This window comes from Harpia harpyja, chromosome 4 (assembly GCF_026419915.1).
Source record: "Harpia harpyja isolate bHarHar1 chromosome 4, bHarHar1 primary haplotype, whole genome shotgun sequence".
In the NCBI taxonomy this organism is placed as follows: Eukaryota; Metazoa; Chordata; class Aves; order Accipitriformes; family Accipitridae; genus Harpia; species Harpia harpyja.
Genome location: NC_068943.1, coordinates 32,656,217 through 32,682,930, shown reverse-complemented (window position 1 = coordinate 32,682,930; position 26,714 = coordinate 32,656,217). Strand labels below are relative to the sequence as shown.

At 42.5% G+C, this 26,714-nt stretch overlaps 1 protein-coding gene and 1 long non-coding RNA gene across 8 annotated transcripts in view; one reads left to right on the top strand and one right to left on the bottom strand.

Moving 5' to 3' along the window:
- The first annotated feature begins 1,241 nt into the window (after positions 1-1,241).
- On the top strand, positions 1,242-13,064 carry LOC128141439 (uncharacterized). Its single transcript, XR_008235031.1, has 3 exons — positions 1,242-5,124; positions 8,554-9,762; positions 12,214-13,064. It is a non-coding gene; the product is annotated as an uncharacterized LOC128141439 (long non-coding RNA).
- Positions 13,065-13,160: 96 nt separating this feature from the next.
- Positions 13,161-26,714, bottom strand: part of FNDC3A (fibronectin type III domain containing 3A) — a 126,393-nt gene continuing 112,839 nt past the window's right edge. For all 7 annotated transcript variants that reach the window (XM_052786140.1, XM_052786139.1, XM_052786141.1 and 4 more), the window contains 7 exons: positions 26,280-26,393; positions 23,343-23,492; positions 22,975-23,258; positions 20,771-20,980; positions 19,197-19,363; positions 18,469-18,596; positions 13,161-15,640 (listed from right to left, as the gene is read on the bottom strand). In XM_052786140.1, the coding sequence (XP_052642100.1) occupies positions 15,326-15,640; positions 18,469-18,596; positions 19,197-19,363; positions 20,771-20,980; positions 22,975-23,258; positions 23,343-23,492; positions 26,280-26,393 (1,368 nt within the window). In that variant the 3' untranslated portion in view covers positions 13,161-15,325. The remainder of the gene's footprint in view (positions 15,641-18,468; positions 18,597-19,196; positions 19,364-20,770; positions 20,981-22,974; positions 23,259-23,342; positions 23,493-26,279; positions 26,394-26,714) is intronic.

Sequence of the window (26,714 nt, the reverse complement as noted above, 5' to 3'; positions counted from 1 at the left end):
GGCAAAACCCATCCGTTAGCCGTGCTGCTTGCTTCCTCTGGGGAACAAGAGCAGAGCTTCCCCAGGTGGTGTTTTGTTGGTAGAAATTGTGTCTTTCCAGTGCAGATTTATTACATAGTGATTACACCTGTGTAGGAAAATGAGCAAGGCCTTGTCAGTGTAGAGCGAGCTATGAAAATGGATTTTTTTAATCTTTTAACATGTGTTGTGGCTGCTGTGACTAGACCAAAACTCTTCATCATCTATGAATTGATGTTCAGACTCAGAAAGACTGGCTGTGGGATTGCTGCTTTGACTATCCGAGGCCACGGTGAGAGAAAGGTTGGAAGAGAGCAGAAAAGGGTTGGGGTTTTTTTGCTGGTTTTTGTTTGTTTCTGTGGGTTTTGTTGTTTTGGGTTTTTCTTTAAACAATCTTTGTCAGTAATTAAGGGTATATTTGCCTCTTGGATATTTAGGCATTGGGCTCCTGAAAGATGAGCTCTGTTCATGGGCTAACAGGTTAATGGAAGTTAAGTTAGAATATACGCAGACCTCATATTAAATATCTTTTCTTCTATGAAGAGAATGACTTGTAATTAACTGGATAATTCTTACTGATTACAACAGGGCCGTAGTATTCAATAGCTGCAAGATTTGGAAACTTAATACAAGGGAGTTACTTCGTCCCCAAACTGTCTACATTTATAAAGAAACAATTAATGGTTTGTGGAAGAAATGTGATGCATCCCTGAAAGTGGTTGAGGTATCAGTTAAAAGTATGTGAAGCCTTATGGTCCCAAAGGGCTGTGGACAGAATCTGGAGTAAAGAAAAAGAGGATGAGAATGACTTGTATGTTGCAGTCGTTAAAAAATAAATGTCCAAATCCTTTTCCAGGAAGTAATTCTCAAAGAGCAGGCTTTCAGAAGGAACCCAGTGCCCACAGAAGGACACTCAAACTTTTTGCCTCGTTTTTTTGGGGGGTAGCATCTCTTGACAGTGCTGTGGGGAGATGAAGAACAGCCAAGGTGCTGGCAGGCAAATCTGCTGCACAGCTGAGGTGGTGTTACCATCCCCCAATTAGTTTGCTGCTTGGGTTTCCCTTTCTTTTTCTCTGACAAGAGACTATTATCCTGAAGTGATGCATATGCGATTGAAAGGGCAGAAGGTGGTTTTTTTTGCCTCCCCGTGAGCTCTGTTAAAAATAATGACTGTTCAGAGGAAGATCTGAAAATGCAGCTGAAGTTGCCCTTGTGATGTTCCCAGGAGCGTTAAATCAGGATGCATTTGATGGTGCTCCTGAAGTAGCTGGGCCTCAATGCAGAGGCAGTATCACTCTGTCTCAGAAGTGCTGGCCCCAGAGTTTGGACACTTTGCCAGGAAAACAGTGCAGAAAAAATATGCTTGTGAAAGTCATCTCCCCCTGAAAGTTATGGTTGTGGTGTTTGTGCAAGTGCCATGTTTAATATATTTTAATCTCTTCATACTTAACTCAGTATGGTTTAACTGTACGTGGTATTTTACCCTCTGAAGAGAATTCAGTATTTGTGTACTGCTATGGAAGTGTGAGAGAAGCAGGAAGAAGCCCAAGACTGACATACCAATTAATGCCTCTGCAAAATTAACTGTTTGTCTGCTGCCTCATCTCCCCACTCCTAGGAACTGCTGTAAAACTGTGATGTTTGGGTTGTGTTGGTTCTCTGAGCAACTGTGGTTAACTGGGAAACAATTTTGGCTGTCTCATGCAGTGGCCAAGAATGTAGTTCTAGAGTTCAGTGGTGGTTTACCTTTGCAGGAGATTGCAGCTACCTGCCTGGATGGGTCAGCCAGACTGGAAGGGGGTCCCAGAAAGTTGTTTGCTGCAACAGGCGGCTCATCTGCAAATGGTGCAGGTGGAGCAAGAACCAGAGCCTCTGCTACTATACTTCACTTTCTGGTGTTATGAGGGATTTGGGGTTTGTGCTCTGGCAGTTTGTTCAGCTTTCACCATAGGTGTCGAGAGGGGTCAGTCTTCATTAATAAGCTTGGCTGGGCTTCATGGTCTGTATAAACAAAGGCATCTACCTATGACCTATGGGTGTTTTGACCAGAGCCTCTGTGCTGGAGTGTTTAATGTCTCTGCCACTTTTTCTAAATATCAGGGTATGTAAAAGCTTCTCTGCAGCTAAATTTTTGGAGATAAATCCAAATGGATTCCTTTGCTGTGCAAGTTACCACTTACTGCGTGACTATCTAAGGTGAACTTTTTTCCCATTTGGAAAAATTCCTTTCTAGACCCCATCTTTATGAAAGACTACAAAATGATGTGTGCATTTTCAGTTACCAGTCTCCCAAATGTGTCTGGACCATTGCTGAAAGCAGAGGAGAGACATTTTGTGTTAAAATAGACCTACAGCAAGCTAAAGGGTAACACCTTTCAGTATGATCATACCCTGGTGTCCCCAAACCAAACCAACGCTTGCAAGAACTCTCCTTGCTCTGTTAAATTTTGTGGTGTTTTTCCCACTGTGTTGGAGAAGCGGCTTCTCCCACCAGTAGCTTGTTGATTCACCACAGTATTTGATTTGCGTGCCCTGGTGTTTCCATTCACACCTGGGCAGGGAGGTGGGGTTTTCAGGGCATTGGCAAGCCCAAAGTAAGTGGAAGTCGAGTTCACAGCAACAGTCACCTGTAAGTTGCAGTTACCTCATCGTGCAGGAATCCTCTTCATAAGAGAAGAGGCAGCGCGATTTATAGATATGTCCCAACCTACTCTGTTTTTTTTCATCTAATTCTGATCTTGAACTTGAAAGCTCTCAGTGTACTGGGACTAAAAGTTTTGCTGCTCCTGTTTGCTTCCCACCAAAAGCCGCAGCTAAAAGCTAGAGCGCAGCTGATGACAGCATCTCTGTGGAGTGTGAGGAGTGTGTGTACATACTTCAGGGCCAGGAGAGACTGTGTCATTCCTGAAAATCTGTTGAAAGGAGAATGGCACCAACCCTAATGCAGAAAGCATCCCTGCCCAGGGACTAAGTGTGCTTCTTCTGGCAAGGTGACAGTGGAGAAGAGGCTGGTAGAGGAACATAATGAGGAAAAGGGGTTCTTTGCCTCCCTCTCCCTTTTATATACAATTCAAGGCAATTCAGCCTTTTCAGTTAAGCAGCATGTTAGCCTCTGAGCTGCCGTTTCAGGTATGTCACTTTACATGTCGGTGAGAATTTTTGGATGGGCGTTTTCTGCTTGAATCAGACCTGCTGGAAAAACCTGCTGCTTCTCTCAGCTGCAGTTTGTCCTGCATCTGTGTCTTAAATCCAATTCATTCAAGTGATTGATTGCTTAACACCCCTCTGCCCCCCGCCTTTTTCTTTACTTAGCAGACCCATTTGCTAGGATTTCTCATTTGAAGTGCCCTGGAAGGCTGTCATCTCTGGTGTATTATGTTTTGATCTGGTAGATGACAGAAAGCCCATTTCTAAAGCTCGCTCTGCCAAAATGTCCTTTGGAAGTTGTCATGGCGCTTGCATTCTCAGACCTCTGACGTGTTTCCATTTGTGAAGATATCCTGTGATATGAAGCTGTGTGATTGTCTTGGCTGACAAGCTCAAGGATTTTATCCTCTTGAATAATTTAATAACCATTCATTATAACAGTGTTTGCAGTGTTTACTCAAAATTTACTGAGCTGTTTTGCTGGGCTTTATTGCTGCTTCTTGTATCACCATTGGTACGTTTTTACACCCTCATCTTGATGGTATCCATGGACTCAGAATCTCATTCCTCATCACCACCTCTTTTGGGGTTGATTTGCTGAGAAAACTTATTCCTGCATTGCAGTACCTGCTTTGCAGTGTCTTTCTGCATCTGTGCACTATGGGTTTTAGATCCTGAAACATGGTTTCCTGCACTACCATTAATGCAGAAATCTTTATACCTACCCCAAAGTCTTAGTTGGAGTATAATGATATACAGTGAAGCTGATCATCTGTATCAAAACTAGTAAGAAGAGTTTACTGTGCTTAAGTCCTGGGGTTTTGGATCTTTATTCATCTCTAGTAGTTCCACTCTGACCCTTGGTTTGCCTTCTGGATTTAAAAAAACCCAACGCCCTCCTCTTAGAAAGTTTTATCAGTGAGCTATTAAATATCACTGTAACCGCTAGGCCCATCAGTTCATATAGGAGATACCTGCTATTTGTTTGTACCGTGCAAATACAACAAGCTTCTCGTTTTATCTCTACAAGCCACATTTAAGGAGTTTCTGCTGGTGATACGTTTTTTGACAACTTGTTAGAAAAAAGCTTTTGTGCTGCTGTCAGGCAAAACCAGATACATTCTTCAGCCTCATCAGTCTTTTAAATTTGAAAAAATATCTGTTAATGTAATAATTAAAATGACATCAAGCAAGCAAACAACCAGAAATTAATTACATTAATTAAAATGATTAAGAGAGGAAAATAAATCCATTTATAAGCAAGATGGCAATTGCTTCCTTCCAGTGCATTTTATTAAGAAGGGGTTGCACGTACTGTCCCCCAGTTGGAGGCTAGGTTCTCACCTACAGACAGAGGCATCTGTTCCACATCACCTCAGCCACAGCTTGGTGCTCTGATGGGACATAAGCCTGGGAGGTCTGACGATCCAGACTTAGAGTTGAGTTTGCTGGTGCTCTGTCCTCTGCAGCTGCCGTGTGTCACCTCTGTGACGGATGCACTCGACTCCTTGACCAAACTTGTGGTAGTGTGGTTCAGTCTCCAAAGGAAGCAAAGGCCTCGGCCATAACCGGGCCAAGAAATTCTCTAGTTCCAACCCGTTCTCTGAAAACCCACACAGGAACAGGCTGACATGGTGAGCATCGACGCATGTGGGCTTGGAAACTGGAACACTAACCATGTGATTAACACATGAATAGCAGGTGGTTATTCCAAGACTCATTTATCAAGGAACAAAGAAAGTTGTGGGTACAAGGAGTCTCATGCTTACCTTTTCCACTGCGTGTAATTTGACCACGAGCCAACCACTTTTTTCCATAAATACGACAGCCTCAGTGAGCTGCCTTTGAGCTCTCCCTGCTAAGCAGCTGGCTGCACAGCTGGGATCGCCCCTTGAGCTGGGATGCCTCTCAAGGTTACTCCTCGAGACTGAGAGACCCCTTACCAACTGCAGATCTTTGGTAAGTGACTGGTATCGCGCATAACCTTGTATTGTAGTGCACTAGATTTTGTATTGATTAAGTTTGATTTTGTGTTGGTAACTTTGAATCATTATTATACACTCTGCAGTAAGTAACAGAGTGAACCTTGCCATCAAACTTTGTTAAAGTCTCACTTCTACAACATCTTACTTCAATAAGACCACTTTTGCCGATACCTTTGGTGGTGGTTCAAGTGGTCTAATTCCCCCCCGTGACAACCTCAGACGTGTTTACTTCCCTGTGAAGCCATCCCTGTCCCTAGTTTGTACCTCTGTTGGAAGCAGTAGAAGGTAGACATTGCTATGCAGTGAGGGTGTCTTTAGTTAGACACAGTAAAGACATGGTGTTGCTCTGGTATCAGAAGGGCAATCCGTTTTGGGTCATGCCAAGGTTATGAAAGATCGGGGGGTGAGAGGCTAATCACCTGTGTGCATGCCCATGCACTGGTTGTCTGGAGTAGCTGCTGATATAGATGTCCAGAATTTATATATTCAGCAGCTGAGTAATGAACCGTTGTTTCACCGAGCCATATTAACCGACTGCATTTTATACCTGTATTATTAATTTAATCTGCAGTGCTGTCTAAGGTTCCTGCAGATACTTGCATGTGCGTACACACATCTTTGCAGATATGACAGTAACACCAGAATTTATTGAGACATTGCTACTGTGCTTTGAATTTATGATGTTAATTAACACAAATTAACTTTTTAATTGCCAGCAAACACGCAGTAGTGTCCTAGAAATTAAAATGTCAAGAGAGGATTTTATGTTACAAACTATGGCTTGGGAAAAGATAAAAATACACCTTTCAGAAGTAGCTGGGATAAATGGCAAACATTTTCCACGTGTTTAAATTCTTTTAAGAAACTGTGTACCTCTGATACAGATAACAGTCTGGATATCACACAAACAAAACCTGTATAAGTGAATTTGGAACAGACGGCAGAGTGCTTGCTTTATAAAGCAGCGTACTGAAGTATGTGCAGTGGAAAAGGAAATATTTAAAGCGTGTGGTGGCTGGAGGGTGATTTGTGACAGCGGAGATGCTGTGCAGGGGAACGTGCCCCGAGCAGGAGCCCCTCCGAGAGCCCAGCCCTGGGCACATTACTGTGGGAAGGTGGTGGGTTTTCAGCTGATCTCACAGGGCACAAGCCAGCGCACATTGGCTATGCCTAGATTGCAATATAAGAGCAAACTTTTAGGTGGCTGTAAGAAGAGTGCTTCACTGTTTTCTCAATTTCCATCTATATAGCTGCTATATGGTCTTTGCAGGTAGCCATGGTGAGGGTACTGGCATGGTGTGGCTGTTGCTGGACACCTGAGATCCAAGGTGCTGTGCAGGCTGTGCCCGCTACAGGCTTTTAATATAGAGTCTGGTGCTGAGCGTGGCTGTCCGTAACATGGCACAGAGCTTGGGCATTTCCTGCCCGCTCTCCTACCACCGGTTGCCCAGCCTGCTTTCCATGCTTTCACCCTGCTGCAAGTGGAGACCGAGGATGGTAGCACTGAGGTGCGAGATCCAGGCCCGAGGGCTCAGCTCCTGAGTGTGCTTTTTGGCCCACAGTATTTCAGCTTCTGAAATAACTCGCTTCGCCAGGAGAAGGTGAGGCACTTCTCTTGCCGCTTGTCACGCTGGGCAAGCTGCAGGGAGGGTAAAAAGGAGGGAGATGAACCAGGGACCTCATCCAAAAGCTTGGGCTTTAAGTCTCTATGTCAGACTCTGTCTTTAGCACTCACTGCCTTTTTCATTGCTTTGAAAAAGAGCAAGATTAGGAACCATGCAAAAGTCAGTTTGACGGCAATGAAGACAGCATCTGTCAACTGCATGAAATGGGGGCAGAAAAAATGGCTGCACAAACCCTCCACCTCTCTCCTGCTGTAGAAATTGTAGGCCCTAGTCCCTCCCTTGTGAGGGGAGAGTTCAGTGTTCTGCTGTGCTGGTGGCACATGGCACCACTGGTAACTAACTGGGTTATGAACAGCTCTTTCTGTGGTGGTCGCTGAAAGCAGCTAGTGATGCCTCTTTCTTCCTCCTAACAGGGCCGGGTTCATACTGACAGCCTGGAAGCAATTGCTTTTGCAGTTACCTACAGATACTTGGAGTCCAACGCTCGCCTGGTTGTACTTTATAGTAAACAACAACCACTAAGGCATGGTGGAAACATTCTGCGAGGTGGTGAGCATCCCTTGCCTGTGTTAGGCTTCTTCCCTAATGTTGCTGAGTGCTGAGCAGGGTCCTTTGCTGATGCTCAGCAACCAGTCTGAGTTTGCTCCACTGGCTTCAACATGAGCGTAATGTCTTGGGCATTCCATGCCAGCCTGCCCTGTGGGTCTGTGACCCAAATTCATCCACAGTCCCACTCCCCTGAGCTCGGGCATGGGATTTTGTTCCCTGCCATTTGTGTGATAAAGCTCGTAATTCTGTTGTGCAAATATCCCAAAGGCTGCTCAGCACAAAACTGGCACCCTGACTGCTCTTCCAGTCTGCGAGCCAACAGAGACAATTTCTTCTAAGGTTGTCTTTTTGGGCGTCGGTTGTAATGCAGTGATGTGTGCTGTCAAATGGTCTGACTTGGATTTTTCTCCCATTCTGTAACAGAGATTGCCTGTCAATTTTTTCTTATGTGTTTCCTTTGACAGTTCTGTCCCATGTTTTGGTGACAAGGAGGCAAGAATTCAATTTTGTTTCTCTAAATAGAGATAAATGCAGTATTCCTAGAGGCCAGACAAAAATGAAATACATTTGACATTTCCACATGGAAAGGTGTCCTGGAGACAGATTGCTCCTTGCACACACATACACTTTACAAAGCGAGAAGTGTCTCAAAAGAAGGATACAAAATGAAAATGAAGACTCTGGCTATTACAAGGTCCTGACAAGAGCTGTTGTTTCTCACCAACAGCTGCAAAATGGACTCGGGACCAAATCAGTCAATGAAGAGAAAATATGTAAGGAGGGAATAGAGCACACAAGGAAGAAATGGGGCTGGGGGGGGTCTCTTCTGTGTGGTAGGGGGGTTCTGCTCTGTGGGACCATCTCCTGCTGTTCTTCTGTATTTTCCTGTGCTTTTCCCAGGCTTGTCTCAGCCAGGGCTGTTTTCAGGCAACTCCATCCTCCCCTGCTTCCTTCCCATTCCCAGGCTCTGCAGGAGGGATCTCCCTTCACAACAAGCGGCATGGAAAGGAGCAAACATTACTGTGTTCTGAGTCTGTCCCTTCTGCATCTTTATGGTAACTTCCCGGAGGCAGGAAAAATGGGCTGCCATTCGGCGTGGGAGCAGCTTGCTTTACCTCAGCTCCCTTACCCCTGCTTCTCATGTGCGAGGACTGGGTCTGAGGGCACGGATCCTGCAGACCTGTGATAGTGCAGTAGCTGTTGAACAGGCACCTCTCTTTTCCATCTAGGTGTGTGTTTTGTGAAGGTCTCGCTGAGAGAAAGCACCTGGGTAAGGCAAGGTGTGAAGACTGCCTGCCGTTCTCTCTCAGCTGCCCCTCCGTCCTCCTCGGCGGCTAAACGCCGCAGCCTGACCTCCTGCCCTGACCCGGCAGGGTCAGTCCCTCGGGCTAGGGTCAGCATGCAGGCTTGCTCCAGAGGAGCAGGATGCTGGGGGTAAGTGGATGAGGTGATTCCCTTGCACAGGTACAGCTTGCCCAGGTCAGTCCAGCAGGCTCGGCTGAAGCCTGTTGAAACGAAGCCTCAAATAACTTCCAGGGCTGGGAATGCTGCCTGGCTTGGTGCCAGCAGAATTGAAACCCTGCATTAAGAAGAAGTTCCCTATGCTATGCTCAGCTGCTGCAGGAGAGGGGGAAACTCACCCTTCCTCCATTCCTCCTCTTCTGCGGTTGTGGACAGCCTCTGCTTTCACAGGGTCAAAACACAGCTTGCCTTTGGGGCGTATTTGCACAGCACAGACAAAGAGCAGACCTAAATTCAAGTTAGGGAACTGATTGCGTTGTTAAGATGGGTGAAATTTGTTGCACAGGAGCTAGACATTTGTTGGGCCTTAAGCTTCCCTTCATAATCAGTTTAGCTGCAGGCTGGTCACGCTGGTATCCTTGATTTATAGCAGAAGCCAGGCCATTTCTTTTGTTGCTCTCAAAGACTTCCTGGAATTGCTTTGTGACCTCTGCAGAGCTTCAGAGCGTGGAAACATTGCAGAGTCCTGCAGTGCATGGGTACCCCTGATAAAACAGCAGGCAGCTACCGAGTCTTTTGGAGCTGTCACGGGCTCCATGGCACTCACTGAGCAGGAACATATTTGTAGTCGTCTGACATCATAGCTGAGTTTTTGAGGGCACTGAGGTAGAGGTGACTTGCTTCTGCTGTGGCCACTCTAAGACCCATTAGTGGCTGCTGCCTGGGAGGGCAGGGTGTGAGGGCGCCTAGGATCCACCATCCTTTGGGTTCTGCCATGCTGCTCCTTGTCACATAGGAAATCTTAAGTAAGTTCTGGGGGGGGAAAAAAAGTTACTTTTATCCTTATATGCTGCATTTTCTCTCCTTCTCTGGCCAGGGTAGCTGTCATCTAATACAGTGACTGCATGACCCTCCAGAGGGATCCACGTGCCTCCTGTAGCATCTATACACCGGTGGTGGTTCTCCTTCCATTCCAGGTAAATAACACCCTCTCATCTGAGTTGCATTTCTGCCACTCCATACTGGTTTCAGTGATTTCCAGGTGATGCCTCTCGGGCTGGTTCAGTGCGCTGAATTTGGGCTCTTTGTTGCTGACAACAGTGGTATTTGGTGAAGTCCCAGGTTTAGGACACTTGTGTTACATTACATCTGACTTGTACCCAGCTCTGGCTTTAGTTTAGAGACTGTTCAATAAGCATCACAAGAAAGGTGCGTTCTTAAGGAGAGATTTGAAGGACGATTAGCTTTGAGGGCATTTAGGGGGAGAACTCTTCCCAACCATGCAAGCAGGCTGGGGCACCAGCACACTTGTGTGGGAACTCCTTCCACACCCCAGAAAATGTGGATACGGAGATGGACATCACAGGATGCTTGGCAGCAGTGTCAGCCTCTGGATAGCAAAGAGAGATGACTGGCAAGGAGGGAATGAAAAAAGTTTGCACCTGGGAGAAGGAATTCAATGGAAGAAGGCAAAGAGGAGCATGAAATGATCTTAGGAAGATGCTGGTAAAATGGTCTTTACAGAAACTTTCTGGATGGGCTGCATTCATGCAAGAAGCATCCAGAAGAAAGGACACATCAGGAAGCAAGACATAGCCTGAAAGAGCCTTGTACGAGTGTGAGCTTGTCACGTCTTGTGCTTTTGCTTATTTTTCATTTTTGTTTACTTAGTGTTTGTATTTGGAGTCCTCAGACCCCACCAACTTTGCTGTGGATTGAGTGTGACTTCTGCTTCCATGTCTGCCAGGGTCACCAGGTTTCTTGGTTTTAATCTTCTTTGCTGGACTTCAGGAGGCTCAGTTCTTTCCCACTTAATGGAGGTGTATCTTACTTTTTGACTCCCTTACAGTCATATAAATGACCTATTGCATTTATACATGTCTGAGAAATTGGTTGAGAACTCCTCTCGTTTTTACTGTCCTCAGGGGATGTTTCATCACTGTCTGAGGATTCCCCAGAGGGTTTATGTAGTCTCACAATATCTTCTCTAAAACTGTGTTCTGCCCTGTTATTTCTCAATGTAGCTCAATGTACGGCATTGAAGAAGTGGTAACCCAGAGTTACATGGTGTCCTATAGTTGGGACAACATCAAGTCTGAGTTTTAGCCTTGGATTAAAAGGTAACCAGTAAAATCTTCAGCTAAACCATGAGATGAGTTTGCTGAGAAAAAATGTAGCAACTAACAGTGGTGTAACATCCATATAATAACATCAGGCACAACAAAGATTCCCCTTGGCAATGTCTGTAATGCCATGTATGTGATATGAAATCAAAAGTCAGAATGAGGTGTTTTTTGCGGAAGCACGCAGCAGCTCTGTGCGCTACAGAGCTGTTCTTTAACATGTCTATGTTACTGAAAAAGACCCTAGTGCAAGAAGGGCTGCACCTCGGTCACCCAGGCTCCCACTGAATTCGCACTGTTGTAACAGGATGGTTGCCAACTTAAAGACTTCCGGTGTAGTTGGTCTTGGATTCAGTGGACTTTTTTTCCACTGAGGCTCTTACACGTATCCCCAGACAATTACTGCTGGAGGCAGATATTTGACTAGATGGATCTCTAGCCTGAGTCACTCCAGCTGTTCTTGTAGTATTGTGTCACATTTTAGCACAATACAGATGCTCTTGTAATAGCAACATAGCAGGAGCAGATGAGGACCAATTAAATAAGCGTATTATTGTATCCATATTTTTAATTATTTTTGTTTATAAGTGCACCTGAGTAAAACAAGTAATCATTTATGGAACATCCTTTGTGTTTCTCAGAGCTTAAAAAAAAAAAGGGATATAGCCAAAGCAAGTTCATGCCTGCAATACATCACAGGTGTAGTGCTGCTGGCCCTTTGAGGTAAGGGGGAATTGGTCTGGTTCAGTGGGTCCCAAGGAGATTGTGGACAAGGATGTTTCTGCTGCAAAACCTTGTGCCCACTGAAGTAAGTTAGCAAGATGTACTCTCTCAGGCTTATTAGTTTCTTTTCTTTGTGCTATGCTGCTTCCATCCAGCTGATTACATCCTTGGTAAAAGGTCTCCCATGTAGCATGTAAAACCTTCATTAAAGGTAGGAAAAAAAAAAATAACCAGGACATTTTGTTTTATGCTCATTAATCAATAGTTGGATTTCTTTTTTCTTTCATGTTTTTTTTTCCCCCCTTCAGATCAGTTACTATTTACAAACTTTAAAGCCCCAGGGCAGACTGTGATCTCTAACTTTCCAGAGCCTGACATTGGGGTAATGAACGTGTGACTAAGAAAATCAACTAAAAATTAACAGCATCCTACATCAGCAGGAAGCGCTTTGGTATTATGCAATTTGTCTGCAAAAGGCTTGTAAGGGTTAAGCTGCTGTTTTTCAGCCTGCTTGGGCAATCAGTGGATTTACTCCTAGGAGAGCTACAGAAGACTGCTAAGAAAATCAAACTTATTTTTCAGAAGCAGAAATTTACTACCCAGAGGTGTTGCTGCCGACTGGAAGAGACGACTGACGTTACCACAGTTTTTCTGAAGTTGCAGACTCCCTTGTACTCGGTTCTGCCTGGTAAAATTCAGAAAAAGGCTATTTCTACAGAAGGCAGTCACGCTGCTGGATGTGCAGTGCTACACCAGGTGAAACCGCAGCTGCGATTGAGCAAAATCCCTGCTGTGGCGGTCCCCGGAAGCACCGGAGGGCTTGCCAGCGTGGCTGGGATGTTTCCTCTGCGCTATCCCTACCCTGCATAGGAGCTTCAGCCCCGGTCCTAGCCCAAGGGGGGGGATGGAGGAGGGACTCACCCAAGATCTTGAAGGTCTGGCAGTGCCCCTTCTGAAGGACTGCTGTGGGGCCCTGCAGGCAGGCGTTGCTCCGCCACAGCTCCCTTCTGATGAAGCCATAGAGGATGTTGAGGCAGATGATGGGCAGGATGAAGTAGGAGGTGGTGACCCAGAACATGGTGGCCGGAGTCCATGGCAAGGTAGCGCTCCACAGCAAGGGCGGTGCAATAGGTGCAGCCCTCACTGAGATAGTGTGGGGGGGAGGCAGCACAGCAGCTGCCCAAAAATCCAGGGCTAGGAGTGCCAGAGGTTAAAGGGCAGCCCCAGGAGGATGAGCAGGTCTGAGACAGTGGCGGTCTTCATGTCACCAGGGATGACCAGTGCAGTCAGGATGCTGCCCACCATGCTGACCATGCAGAGCCCCAGGCAGACGGCCTTGACTGGGACAAATGCCCGCACCAGCAGCGCTGAGCACTGCTGCTCGTCGCGGGGCGTCCACGGCCACAGCTCACCCTTGCTGCTGTTCCTGCCTCATCCCCCCACCCGCCTGACAGCAAGAGCTGCATTGGGAAAGGAAAAAGCGCTTCAGGAGCGGTGTTACGTGCAAACAGGAGTGGCCGACAACAACAAAAAAGAATGATACTTTTATTTTCCACAGATTTTGAAAGATACTTTGCTACATAGTTTATGTATTTTCTATCAGACTATACAGGTTCATCTTCATGGAGTCCGACGTTGTACAATTGTAAAGTGATATGTTTGGTAGTGTATCTATAATGTTTTAAAAAGTTTAGAGTTTTTCTTATTATTTATTTTTGGAATGTACAGTATATGAGGTAAAATTAAGATTACATTAAAAACTGTCTTCAATGCAGTAATACGCACTGAGGCTCAAATGGCAAATACACTATTAAATGACTATCAAAAATAGGAGCTCATTTGAATTTTACTATGAAAAACATTAAGTCACTGCAGATTAACTGTAGTAACAAATCTTACCGTTTTAGACATTCAACTGTAAGAAAGCTCTGGGCTGTTACACGCAACCTCATTTGCACTGCCAAACATGGCACTTTTAAGAAGGTTCTAGAAAACATCAGTTATCGCGGTATCCTGCAGGAAGGTATCAGCCTATACGTACAAACGACAAATTCGAAATAAAATGTAAACATACAGTACATTTTAAAGACAGATCGTTCTCGCCATGTGGAGGCCAAGTTCTTCACCTTTTTTTTTTTTAAATGAAATTCAGCAACATTATTCTACAGCACAGATCATTGGACGTATAAACAATTACAATACATGCCCGTTCTAATATAAGAGAAATTCTTCAGAGATCTTCAAAGCACAAGACAGAGGTTCCTTTTTTTATTATTATTAAGACCGACAGAAGTGTTTAATACCATTAAAAATGCTAAACTGAACACAACTAGAAGTCATTAATGATCCACTATCTTGTAACTCAAATAAATTAAAAATAGCTAATTACAAAGTGTATAACAAATAAGATAAGTGTGATGAGACAAGGATTTTTTTTTTTGTTGTTGTTTTTTAAAGATAGTTTCACTACAAGCTTTGTGTCACTGGCAATCATTGACATCTAGCAAGATGTTCAATGAGATACTCGATAAAATTCAGTCTGGTCATCCAAGAACTCACAAATGCAAGCTCACAAAACATTGATGAGTTATGCAATTGCAAAGTGCTCTAATGCAACATTAACTACATGCAATCAACAATTTGGTACAGTATCCAAAGAGACATTACATTAAACATTAGGATCTCAAGAAAAAAGCAGCTTTAAGTTTTCTGGTGCAAATTACTACACTTCGTCTTCTGATTTGGTGCCCCAAAGGAAGAAAGACAGACAGAAAGAAAATGAAAAAAAAGGCAGTGCTTGATGCTGGTGGATATGGCAAGTGAATGTTGGGGAAACAGCAAAAATTCAATACTGAATTTTATCTCAAAAATCTATTAACTAGCCAAAATCAGAGGGACAGACATCTGTATAAACTGCATCCAATCAAAGGTCAACTTCGGAAATGTGTTTTTCAATTTAAACAATAAGTCTAAGAAGTTCTCTCACACTCTCCCTTCTCTATTCCTAAGAAGTAAAAGAGGCATTTTTGTAAGTAAACATCAAATCCTGGGGGTAAGATAAACCACTTGTGCCATCCCCTTGTAGTCTTTCAAAAACATCTACTTGCAGTGAAGAACTCCACATTTATCAGGTAAGAAGCTTCCTTCATGCATACTCTTCTGTCCAGTTTATTATTTGCTGCCTGAGAAAAGCCCCGTCTGTTTTTCAGCATAAATCCTGCTTCCCAAATAATTAAGACAAATGAGGAGGTAGAAATACAGCGCTAAATTGCTTTCACAGCATCAGATTAATATTGTATACAGCACAAGTTTGTTAGTGTAAGTTTTAAATGCGATCTACACATTCTTCCCGGTTATGGTAGCAACCCTTAGAAGTGTGGGCCAGGAAACCATTTTTACGCTCGTGTTTACTGGTTAAAACCCTTTCCATTACACACCGCTTGCCTGCCCCATATAGAGTTTGTACTGCAAGAAGTCATATTAAAGAAAAGATTGTATTTCTGTGGCTTGCGTTCTAATAACATGTGTCAGCCTACACCTACCAGTAAGCATTTTGAAGTGGCTGAAAAGGTTTGCATCAGTCCCAATGCCGGTGCTAAATGCCTGTTTTTGTAAAAGCAAGAGAATAGAATTACTTTTAGATTATGAGAAAGTAAAATGTAATGGGCAGCATTCTAAAATAAATCTCTCTTCTTCACTTTATTACAAAGTACTGAATGATAACAGCAATCAGAATGGAAAAGATAGCAAAAAGTGCGAGGATGACAGCAGCACACACTTGGTCGCTCTGTGACCATTGTGTCCTTGTGGTTTGCACAGTGTCCTTGTTGGTGCTCGCCGGTGGTTCAGTCCGCTGGGAGATGAATAGCACCGGTGCACTGTAGGGGCCTATCAGGTCCTGATGACCCGCCATCTCTTGGCACTGTCGGATGGCACACGCACGGAAACGGTATTCACAGTTCAGCTGGAGGCCCGTGTATCGGAATGACCAGTCTGGACCCTTATAAATCTGGCGAGGAAGAAAAAAACCACCTGGTACGTCAAGTGAAAATGTCCTGCATGCACATGTACCTCTTGGTATGGTTTGGTTTGTGGTGAAGGTAACTGTGAAAAGGATGCGACTCCTTATCAGTGTTTTCACCCACCCAAAGAAAAATGGACAAAAAGCTCACAAACACCATTTAAATGCCAGATAAAGGACCGGAGACTTTTGGTGAAACACAGGAAAAGAACTACACGTGCTTTTACGGCATGATGAGCACGTGCCAAATAAACTCTGTCAGAAGCCCCAGCGTTGAAGTGTTTTACTGACCACTCGCCATTTAAGTACTACACAATGGGATGTAACACACAATATCGTAGCACAGGATTTTAGGTAATTAACTCTGCATCAAGCTACTTCATTAAGTCTAATCCAATCCAACATCCTTTGTTGTAGCTAAGATACCGTGTGTTTAAAATATTATAATTTATCCCACTAAACACTGTATCAGGGAAGCTGCGAGGCGTCCTCTTGTGGTTCTTAATCTCGTCAGATCCCAAAACACAGGTGACTTATCAGGGTGTTCTCCAAAGGTCTCTCAGTTGGCTGATTAACGTGAGTTCACAACTCTTCAGCACAGACTGCTCAATTCAGTGAAATCTAAATGCTGTTTTCCCAAATTAATTAATTTGTAGCTACGTAAAGGTCCTGTAACAGCCAATGAAGTCCCATGTGGGCGCAATTTTCTGTTTATAGGTATATCAATAGGTAGTGAGCTATTAGGTGGGTAGCACAGTACAATTCGACTTCTCTCTTTAAACCCCTTCACCTCCCCCATTATCTGGATTTGCTTTATTTAATTGGTAGCAGGACACAGAAATGTCACATCATGCAGAGGTTTTCCCTACAGTTATCACACTGGTAGACAGTATTTCACAAATGCAAACTACCAACCATTCAATGAAAGAAGCAGGAAATCTCCGATTTTGTCGTTTGAAGAGCTCTTGCTGTGCTTGTGGCCACTCACAGACTTATAAAGTCCTCTGACAGCCAGGCAGCTGAGCTTTACTGCAATCTACAACCTGCAGACTTTTCTTTCTCTCAAGAAATTGCTCCCACACGGAGAGAGGGCAGGTCATCGGACGTGCAGCATCCTCCAAATTCTGCGACTTTGTACCATGCGTTTGGTAGGGAGCAGAGAGGCCACAGACACACATCCTACTCCAGCCACAGCTACGCCAGCTGGCACGGCTTACTGTCCTCAGCTGCTTGTCCCCAGTCCCTTGCCAGAAGTTGCCTTCCCCTCAAATGTGTTTGCCGGGCTATTTATGTGGTTGCTTCCTAACCCCTTTAAGAGCCTGACTGACGTATATAGCTCAAACAGCAGATTACTAACTTATTTTGTCTGAAGCATGTAGGGAGCAACAACATGAGCAACTTGGCTGATGGATCAGGGAGGAGGAGGAGAGAAGAGTGAAGTTTTGGCAGGGAAATGGTAGTAAACAGCTTGGAGTGGACTTCCAGGCGGTTTATTTTTTGTCCACGTCAGAGGAAATTGTCACCATCATGTCCAAGTATCTTAAAGGCCGTCTAGACGGTGCTTACTTCTTGACTGTTCCAATTTTCATTTTTGCAAACTAGTCTTCTCGTTTTATTTTTATTTACTGCACTAAACTGTTGTGGAGAGGCAACAGGAATCATGCACCTCGGTCTACTTTGTTATTTCCAGGCTTAAAGCATAAACTTTATTTTCCTGTCCAGCTCATTTGGCAATGCACATTGCTCATCAAAGCGTGATTTGACTCCGTCTCTAGAAGCAACACTGACCACACCTTACTTACATTTACAATTGCATTTACAATTTAGAAGTTACAATAAAGAATATTCACAGGGCAAGATAACAAGCACCTTGGATTATGGTTCACCTTTTACTGAAAAATTTAACAAATGGACACAACAAACATAGCACTACACTAGAAGTTGTAAATTATGAAAATATGAAGGCCTAAAATCTAGCAAAGCACAGGCAAAACTTATTTAATATTGACCTATAAAAAAATTATAATATACCAGAATTAATTGTTTCCTTTCTGGAAGGAAACCTGCTTGCTTAATAGTGTGAAACAGAATTTCCAAGCCTAATTTCATGTCAATTATCAGGCAGTTTATAAGGAAGCAAAATTAGCACTGCACATCCTCTTTTAAATGCAGACTAATTTGTAGCTTGGCGTTTCAAACTGCGTCTTTGGATAATCAAACCTGAAATTAAAACACTCTCACCTGCTCGATCCTTGTAGTTACAGCACACCCTACTACTGAAATGGTCCTGTGGTAAAAAACTAATCACTGACTTACGTTAAAAAAGTTTCCCTACACCTGAATGTCTACCCTGCATAAGTAGGGGGTCTCTCCTGTCTCTGGTTCTCTGTACAGAAGTATGACTTTGACAACATCAGCTTTTATAATATTGTTCACTGCCTTCAAACAGCTCTTAGTGCAAAGAGAACCCTTTGTTCTTTTTCTCGTAAGCCTCAATTCTGTACCATGGGGTGGATGTTTTCTTTTTGTCAGTTCTTCCCATTAGTGGACAATTTCCTCACCACTTGAGGTGTCAAGTTGTATTTAGTAAACATCAGTGTAACCCAGAGAGGCTGCAACTTACTGCAGAATTTGTATTACTGAAATCTCTTCTCTCTGTGGCAATGGTTTTAGGAGATACTACCTTATATTATTTACTAACAAAAAGTTAGCATGGTGACTAAAACCATACTGGAACACAATAATCTTTATAATCTAAACTAGTTACCACAAATACTAATGGAATAAAAAATACAACAGCTTAAAACACATCATACCTGTTTGAATTCCGAGTCTTTTCCCACCATGACCTGAAGACAGTAGATAACTGGATCACCCTTCATGGGCTGCAGAACCTCCCAAGTGATTTCACAAGTGTGATCATTTATTCTCTCTATCCTTGGTGCTGCAGGAAGAAAACACAAGTGTGACAGCTAGCTCTGCTTTCCCCATCACTTAACGTTATATTCTAATGACTTGTAAAATACTGTATTCTATCTGCTATTTTGTCTCAGAGAAACGAAAGATTCAGATTCAAATGTATTCTTCCTACAATGTTTTCTGGAACAACAACTAACAATTCACATAGGTCTCCATTGCTAGTTTAGGTATCATCCAAGAGAAAGCAAATAAAATTTGGTGACTGCAAGTGTGTATCGTATGCAAAAAAAAAAAAAAAAGCAAAAAAAAAAGCTGCTATTCTTAAAATTATTCTAACCATACTAGGAAGAATTTTCACCTCAAATTACTGTAACAGCCTGGTCACTCTCTCCTGGTAAGCATGGATTCCGAGTACATATGTTCTTATGTCAAAGAATGCATAAACTGCATTCTCATTTTTGGAGCGAATATTTTAGGCTTTAGGCAATTACATGAAAAGAGCATTCCCTTACTATCCCTACCTGCACTTGGAAAAGGGCTTAGCATTTTAAATACCCCAAATACAACAAAATACCAAAACCAACTTGTCATCCCCCCACCCCCCAAATGAAAAAAGAACCTTTACCTTTCAAGGCAGCTGGAACAGATTTGGGAGTAGTGAAAACATATTCTTGAGAAAGGGGACCTTCACCAGCTTCATTACATGCCTGGATACAAAATTTGTATGATGTTGACTCACTGAGTCTTTGCACTTTGTATGTATGACATGGTCCCCTGTACAAGGATACAAACCTGAAAATCGAAAAAGTAGCTTATTTTAAACACAGAAATAGATTTGTGAAGTAGCTACAGTATTGTCTTGAAATCTATTCCCTTAATTTCCCAGAATCTAATGAGAAGCCCAGAAGTATTTATTTCAGAGTTAAACAGTGTTCTGGCATTACTGTAAAACAATAGGCTCTTTTTCCAGGGCCAAGTTTTTATTTCTCATGTCTCTGAAATAAAAGTCTCCTTTAAACAAAGAGTACTACAGATTGTCTCTTGGCAAAAATGACCCTAAGCATTTTCAGAAACCCTTCTGCGCTTGAAACAATGGGAAAGGATAACAGTCCTCTCTCTCAATGAGATGCATACACTGCTTTTTTTTTGGCCATCTACCCTCCCAACATCTTTAGCTTTTCAAAATTAGGTAACCAGACTTTAGCTTTTTGCTCCTTAGCAACTCTCCCTCACTACACCTAAGAAAGGGTCACGGCAGCTGCTCTTGTACATCATTGTCAGAGACGGGCAACTGATGAAGCTCACTCAGATCCGCATGGGAGGCCAGAGTCACACTTGTAGTGCACACCAAGTCCCATTCTGAGAGCTTTGTAGACTGGCCACTCTCCTTGATGTTGTTAATTCTCACATAGACTGATCCTGGCAGTCCTCATTTGATTTTCAATTTTGGTATCCCCAGGACACAGCACAAGCTTCTCTCTTTCTGCAGGGGTTATCATCTACTTTGACTTTTTCTTTTCTTTTAAATTTAAAACAGATGGCACCTGCACATGACCTAGTCTTTGGTAATGGCAATGAATTTCTTTCCAGTTAAGAGTCTTAATTTCTTTTCCTCTTACAGCAGAGCAATTTCACCTAGCAGATCTATTTTGTCTCACTGTCAAGCTAAAGCTACTCAAGAGATTCAGACACAGCACACAGCGCAGCAGTACTGTTCATTTTACCATTTAGGCAAGGGTACTTGCTGTACCATCTCAGCTTACATTCCAATTTAACGTGAGAGAAGGGATCCCTTAAAATAATAATTTGTACTATACGAGTTTATTTTCCACTAAAAGTAATTGCATATAAAGACAACAGAGAGTAAAGAATTCACCCCTTCCAATATATAAAATCCACAAGACTCATTACACTTGATACTTTGACAAAGTATTTAACCAAACGTGAGAGAGAGACGCGTGCTGGTACAAAACATTTCATTAAACTCTTCGCATTGAACTGTAAATAAAAAACTATGAAGTTTTTAATCTTGTACTTCCCAGCACAGAACACTAGAGCCCTTCTTGCCTTGCCAGACGAGACGACCTCCTACGTCTGTTGTAAATTCAGCAAAGCATACAGAATTTTGCCCTTTGCTGCCATCTCCCAAGCATCGGACAACAGAGATACAGGGCAAATTAAAGCGACGCCAAAACCAACCTTCCGTTCTTATCCTCCATTTGAAGGTGGTACTGAATGGAGTCAGTTAATGCTTTTGCAGTTCCCTCTCCCCACTTCAGCTTGAGAGTCTGAGAACTGTATGCAGCACATTCCAGGCGAGGTGGATCTGGGGGGAGAGGCTTTGTTTTCAGTTTTATGGTGTGGCTGAAAGGACCTGCTCCGAGACTGTTTAGGGCTTGAATTCGTACTCTAGTATTTGAAGAAAGAGAGAATAAATTAACTTGGTATTAGATTCTAAAAAATAACTGGTCATTTCCACCATTCACATTCAAGAGACAATAATGGGACCAAATAGATGGTATTTTCTACAGTGAAGACTTGTATCAATATTATACTTTGATAGACTGTCATGAATATTTAACATGCAGGAGTGTCACTTTCCTTGCCACATTTTAAGGAGCTGGACTGATTAAAAATAAAAATGTTAGCACATTTGCATCATTCACTTTAGTGACAAGATGCAAAAGCTCTATCAGCTACTTCAAGAGTGGTCCATCTTCCTGACCCACAGGCCTTGTACCAAAATTTCTGATAGCCACACTGGAGAGATGAGAAAAGGTAAAACCACCCTACCCCCAAAAGAGGTAAATCCATATCTTTGCCTATTATATCAGGTGAGTTCAAGGACGACTACAGGAAAAGTTTTACAGGCTTTTTGGAACTGATCTGATTCATGTGAAAATAAAGAGACAGCGCCCAGCCGCCTCTCTTGCTGTTTTCACTGGTAACACATCTCTGGGTGCCTGGAAACAAAAGCCATCCCAGGTCTGCTTGGAAGGGAGAGGGGGAAACTAGAAGTAGTCAAAGGACACATGGCTGAGGGGTTTGTAGAACTCGAAATTCATGGATAATTTTTTTTTTTGGATACTCCATGAAAAACAATGCTGGCATTAAGTTTACAAGTAAGAATTAAAAGAAGTAGCCAACAAATTTATTTCTAAACAGGAAAAAGCAGAGAACAGGAGAAATCTGAGGCTCTTTGCATATCTCACAGGTAGCCATAGACAGCAAAGTGTGTCTAATCTCATTTTGCAGACCAACATTTGCTTGTCTAAAATAGTGTCTAGGTAACTGGAAAAAAGTAATCACAATAATTAAATTCTGAAACAATCAACCACACAATTTCAAAATATTGAGGCACAAATGTGTGTGCAGGCTTATGAATAAATATTTCTCCTTCGCTATAGTAATATTTAACATTATGCTAATTTATTATAGCACAGAACTAAGGTTAATATATGCCATTTTTTATTTGCACAAAGAATTGACAGTGTATTCTATAAAAGCACTTTTGTGGGTAGAAGTACAGAAGCATCTCTGCAATAGAAGCTTCTCTTCTTCAGTCTGTTGACACAGAGAGCAATGGCTCTTCAAACTGCCAGCATTATTGTTAAATACTTATAAGGCACACAGAAACACAGTAGTCTCACATAGAGCATTAAAAAAATAAAAACAAATCTAGATGATATCCTAACTATACTGAAACCAGTGTGGGTTTAAATTCTGACTTCAGTGGGACTGACATTCTCCTTTAACACTGAGGACATGTTTTTGTAATGGGAATGTAGAGTGCCTTCAGGCAGAATTATTGATTTTTACATTTATATTCTTCAGTAACTCTTAGGCAAAACATAAGGGATGATTTTAGCAACTAAAATTCTTCAAAAGAGGTTTAAAATTGATTGATAGATTTTCAAACTGATATTCTTCACGCTGCCACCCAAATACTTGCTATTTCTGCAGAAAAGGCACTGCAAGTTGTGATGAGCTGTCATTAGATCAGACAGTCCAGTCAATAAAGACTGGACATGGTCCATCCTTGGATGGATTTTATCTTGTCAAACAGATTAGAGGCCATCTATCTATGAAGCAACCAGTCCAAAAACCAGTTATGAATCTGAATCTGTAATCTGAATTCAGTTAAACTGACACATTAACCAGACAGATACAACAATACCACAATAAACAAACTAAGATAAATTTTTCTTGAAAGAAAATATAAACAGCACAGCTTATCTATTTGTGATGATCATCACTACAAAGCTTCCTTTTGCTCCATGGCTAGGTACTAATGCTTCTCTGAAAGTAATGCAGAGAACAAAAGACATACAAGGAAACAAACAAATAAAGAATCTGCTCTTGTGGAAGAAACAGTAGCTGTCAAATAGCTGTGCACGGCATACCTGTAGGTAGTATCTGGCTGTAAGCCATCTATAAAATAGGTCAGAACCTTCCCAACAGTTATTGGTTGCTTTTCTCCAAAGTCTATGCTGTAGCCAAGGATTTCAGATCCATGGTCACAAGGCTTTTCCCAGCTTATAGCAAGGCATGTGGAAGGAGAATAGTGTGGACTTTCAACTTCATCTTCACTTAGTCCCCGAAGACAAGTCACAACTGCAGGTACAGAGGCTGGAGTCATACATGCCACTACGTCACTGAAAGGGCCCGCGCCTGCGACATTCACTGCCTGCAAATGCAAAGCAGACCACGTTTTTATGGCAGGGTCAATTCCCGTTTGCAGATTTCACTAACAATAGTTTTACGTCTTTACCTGAACCCTGCAATAGTATATAGCGGCAGGCAAAAGCCCTTTCATTTCACAGTTGAGCCCAGGCCCGCAATAGGAGATCTGCATGCATCCTTCCACACCGCCCCACTCCAGTCGATACTCCGTGACATCAGCTCCGTTACTCACTGGAACCTTTAAAATGGATATAAATAGAAGTTAAATCAAGCAAACTCACCACATCTATATTGGCTTTTTTTCACAGGAATGCTACCCTCCCATTTCTTTGCTGATTTTTAATTTAGCACAACATAAAAATCAGAATGCATTACTGGCCTTGGGTCACCTATACTTTAAAAACAGTGTTTACTCTTGCAGAGACTACTCTATACAAAGTAATTGTGATTTCAGTTGCTTAAATACAGGGACCATCCAGCATATGGCATTTGGCTTAGGAGTCTGAACAGTCAATGGCAAGAGATGGTCCTCCTGAGAGGGCGATTTAGGGTACCAGAGTTTTCCCTGGCTGGTTCTATAGTGCAGGGATGACAATATGCAAAAGCACTCTGGTGCCTAGTGTCTTCATCTTACAGATTAAAGGACTCCTCCTTTGAGCACATCATGGCTCTTGTGCATGGAAACTAGGCTGCAAGCATAGTGGGAAGCAGAAAATTGTGCGCTCCACCTTTTCCCAAAGTAAGGGCTGTGAAGCAACTGGGAGAGACACCTAAGCAACACCACAGACCTGGACTGAAATGCCTGCTCGAGTAGCCTGTTTTTCTTCACTACCTGCCCTAGGAATCCAAACTTAGCCTCCCAGTTTTGGGAGTTGAATGGTTTAATACTCCTTACAAATAATAATTTGAAGTACAGTTAAAATCATATGTACCAGTGCCAGACTAAAATACAAGACTATGGAAAGATATCAGAAATGAAGTAATAAAAGAAAAAGCCAACCAAAAAGCCACCCCCCCCCCGCCCCCCCAATCAAAAAATTTCTTAGATCATGAAGAAAACAGAAGAAAAATGCTGCTGCTGTTTTGGATTAAATATTCCAAGACAGCAATCACACCAAGGTGCAGATAATAATTGCTCCAAAGCATGTTTTTTTCTTTACCCTTCTCTTGAGAGAAAAGTAGTTGCTACTTTCAGCATTAGGCTATATGAAGACAAGTGACTGAATACAAAGAGCATTTCAAAGGACAACATTCGATGCTCCTGAGCTGTGATTGACAAGGACTCCCCTTCTCTCATTTACAATGAGATGTGTTTGGGGAGAGAACTAACACAGCTGTGGATGGCTGTGCAACTGTCAGTGAAGACGGAGTCATTTCTCAATGTTACCGCTGTTGCTGCTGTAGATCTAATGCAGTTCACCTTAACAGAAGTAGGAGAGTCCAAGTCAAGGATGACAACAGGGATGACAACAAATTGGGGGGAAGCATTTGATATGCTGAAGGGTATGGCTACCAGAGGAATTTCAACAAGCAGGATCTGATACAAACTTCAAGATGTTCAACCGAGACAAAGGCAAACACAAAGTCCTGGACCTGGGATAGAAGAGTACAGGCTGAGGAGCAACTTTATCAAAAAAGAACCTGTGTGTCCTGGTAAGAAAGTTGAACGTGAGTCAGTAACGTGTGTCTGATGAAGGTGAACTACATACGGGCTGTATTAGCAAAAGAGCAGCAAGAGGGCTAAAAGGAGTAATGATTCCCCCCTACTCAGCACTTGTGAGGCATCATCTCCAGTACCATGTCCTGTCTCGGGCTCCCCAATTCAAGATAGACATTGACATAATGGAGTAAGCCCAGTGAAGGGCCGTGAAGGGGGAGTGCAACACGCAACAAAAAGGTCAGGCTTATTTGATATTAAGATGATAAGGTGAAGGGGAGATCTTACTGCTGCCTTAAATTACTTACTGGGAGGGTACAAAGATGATGATGTCAAATTCTTCTTGGAGGTGGCACAGTGGCAAGACAAGAGACAATAGTCATGACTTGCACTAAAGGTTGTTTTGACTAGACATAAAGGAAAAAAAATTCTACAGTGTGAGAGAGTTTGCCCAGAGCCAGCTTTACCAGGCTGCAGAATCTTCATCCTTGGAGGTAAGTAAAATTTGACTGGACAAGGCTCTGAGAAACCTGACATAAATTTGAAGTAAGTTAGCTCTGCTTTGAACGGAAGGTTGACCTAAATGACATCTAGAGGTCCACTTGTACCTTAATTACTCCGTGATTCTATAAAGCGGACATATAACATTGGTCAAATTAATCCTACCTGAACACTGTAAGAGATCTCTTCAAAAAGCCTTGCCTTGTAGACATTTAAGGAGAGCTCCTCTGACATACCCAGTAGGAAGCATGAACTCTACCTTCCAGGTAAATAAAATAGTTTAATCTTATTTTCTGTACAGTTCTGTAGCTCAGATACTTCACTCCATCTCAAGTCACTGAAAAGCTGTGTTTAAACAGTATTCCCAGATAGAATCTTCCTTTTTACAAGCTTAATTTTTAACTATTGCATTTTTTTTAATCGGATATCTAAATACTACATGTTTATAGGAAGTCTGTGAGGCTTTTGCTACATTATTACTGATCTAATTATATAAATTAAATCAGCTTATAAAACCAGCAAATGCACAGTAATCTATTGCATTATGTGAATATAATCGCTCTGAGGAAAGATAACTACATTAAAGGAAAATTTTAAGAACAGCCTGCATCACTCAGAAATGCAGGGCAGCAGTCGTGGCAAAACTCTTAAAAGAGCAAAGTAAGATCTCAAGTACCTGCAGGCTGCCAACTTACGGCTGTCACGTGATGTTATGATGAATGACTTGAAGGTTTTACCTACCAAGTATTGGCTAATCAGGTAAGTATGTTTAAAAATGTGATTAAAATAGAGTCTTAAGCTTTTAAAGTTGAACTTAAAAATGTAGAGGACAATCATGTTAAGATAGGCGTAACATGGCGTTCTTACCTCCCATGACACCTGAGCACATGCAGCAGATCTGCATGTCACTTGAGGGGGCTTGCACTGATCTGGTGGTCCAGGTGCTGTAGTTATTTCACATTTTTCCGAGTAAGGTCCAAACTATTAAAAAGGGAGTTGATACAACTAAATTGTAGAAATAAAATGACTACTTTTTAAATAACAGTTTACCATATTAGGGACACATAACAGGAGCCTGAAACTTTGTATTACTTGCTTATAAAATAAATCTTTGTGGACTGTGGATTCAGGATTTATTTCAGTATCTAACTATTCTCCAGAATAGCTGCAAGACTACTCTTCTCTACAGCAAATGCAATCAGAATAAATTTGACACTTCAAACTCTCAGGAAAAACAGGAAAGTGCTATCCAAATCCTTATTTTGAAGTTACATGATGGCTGCACTGTAACATAACACAATT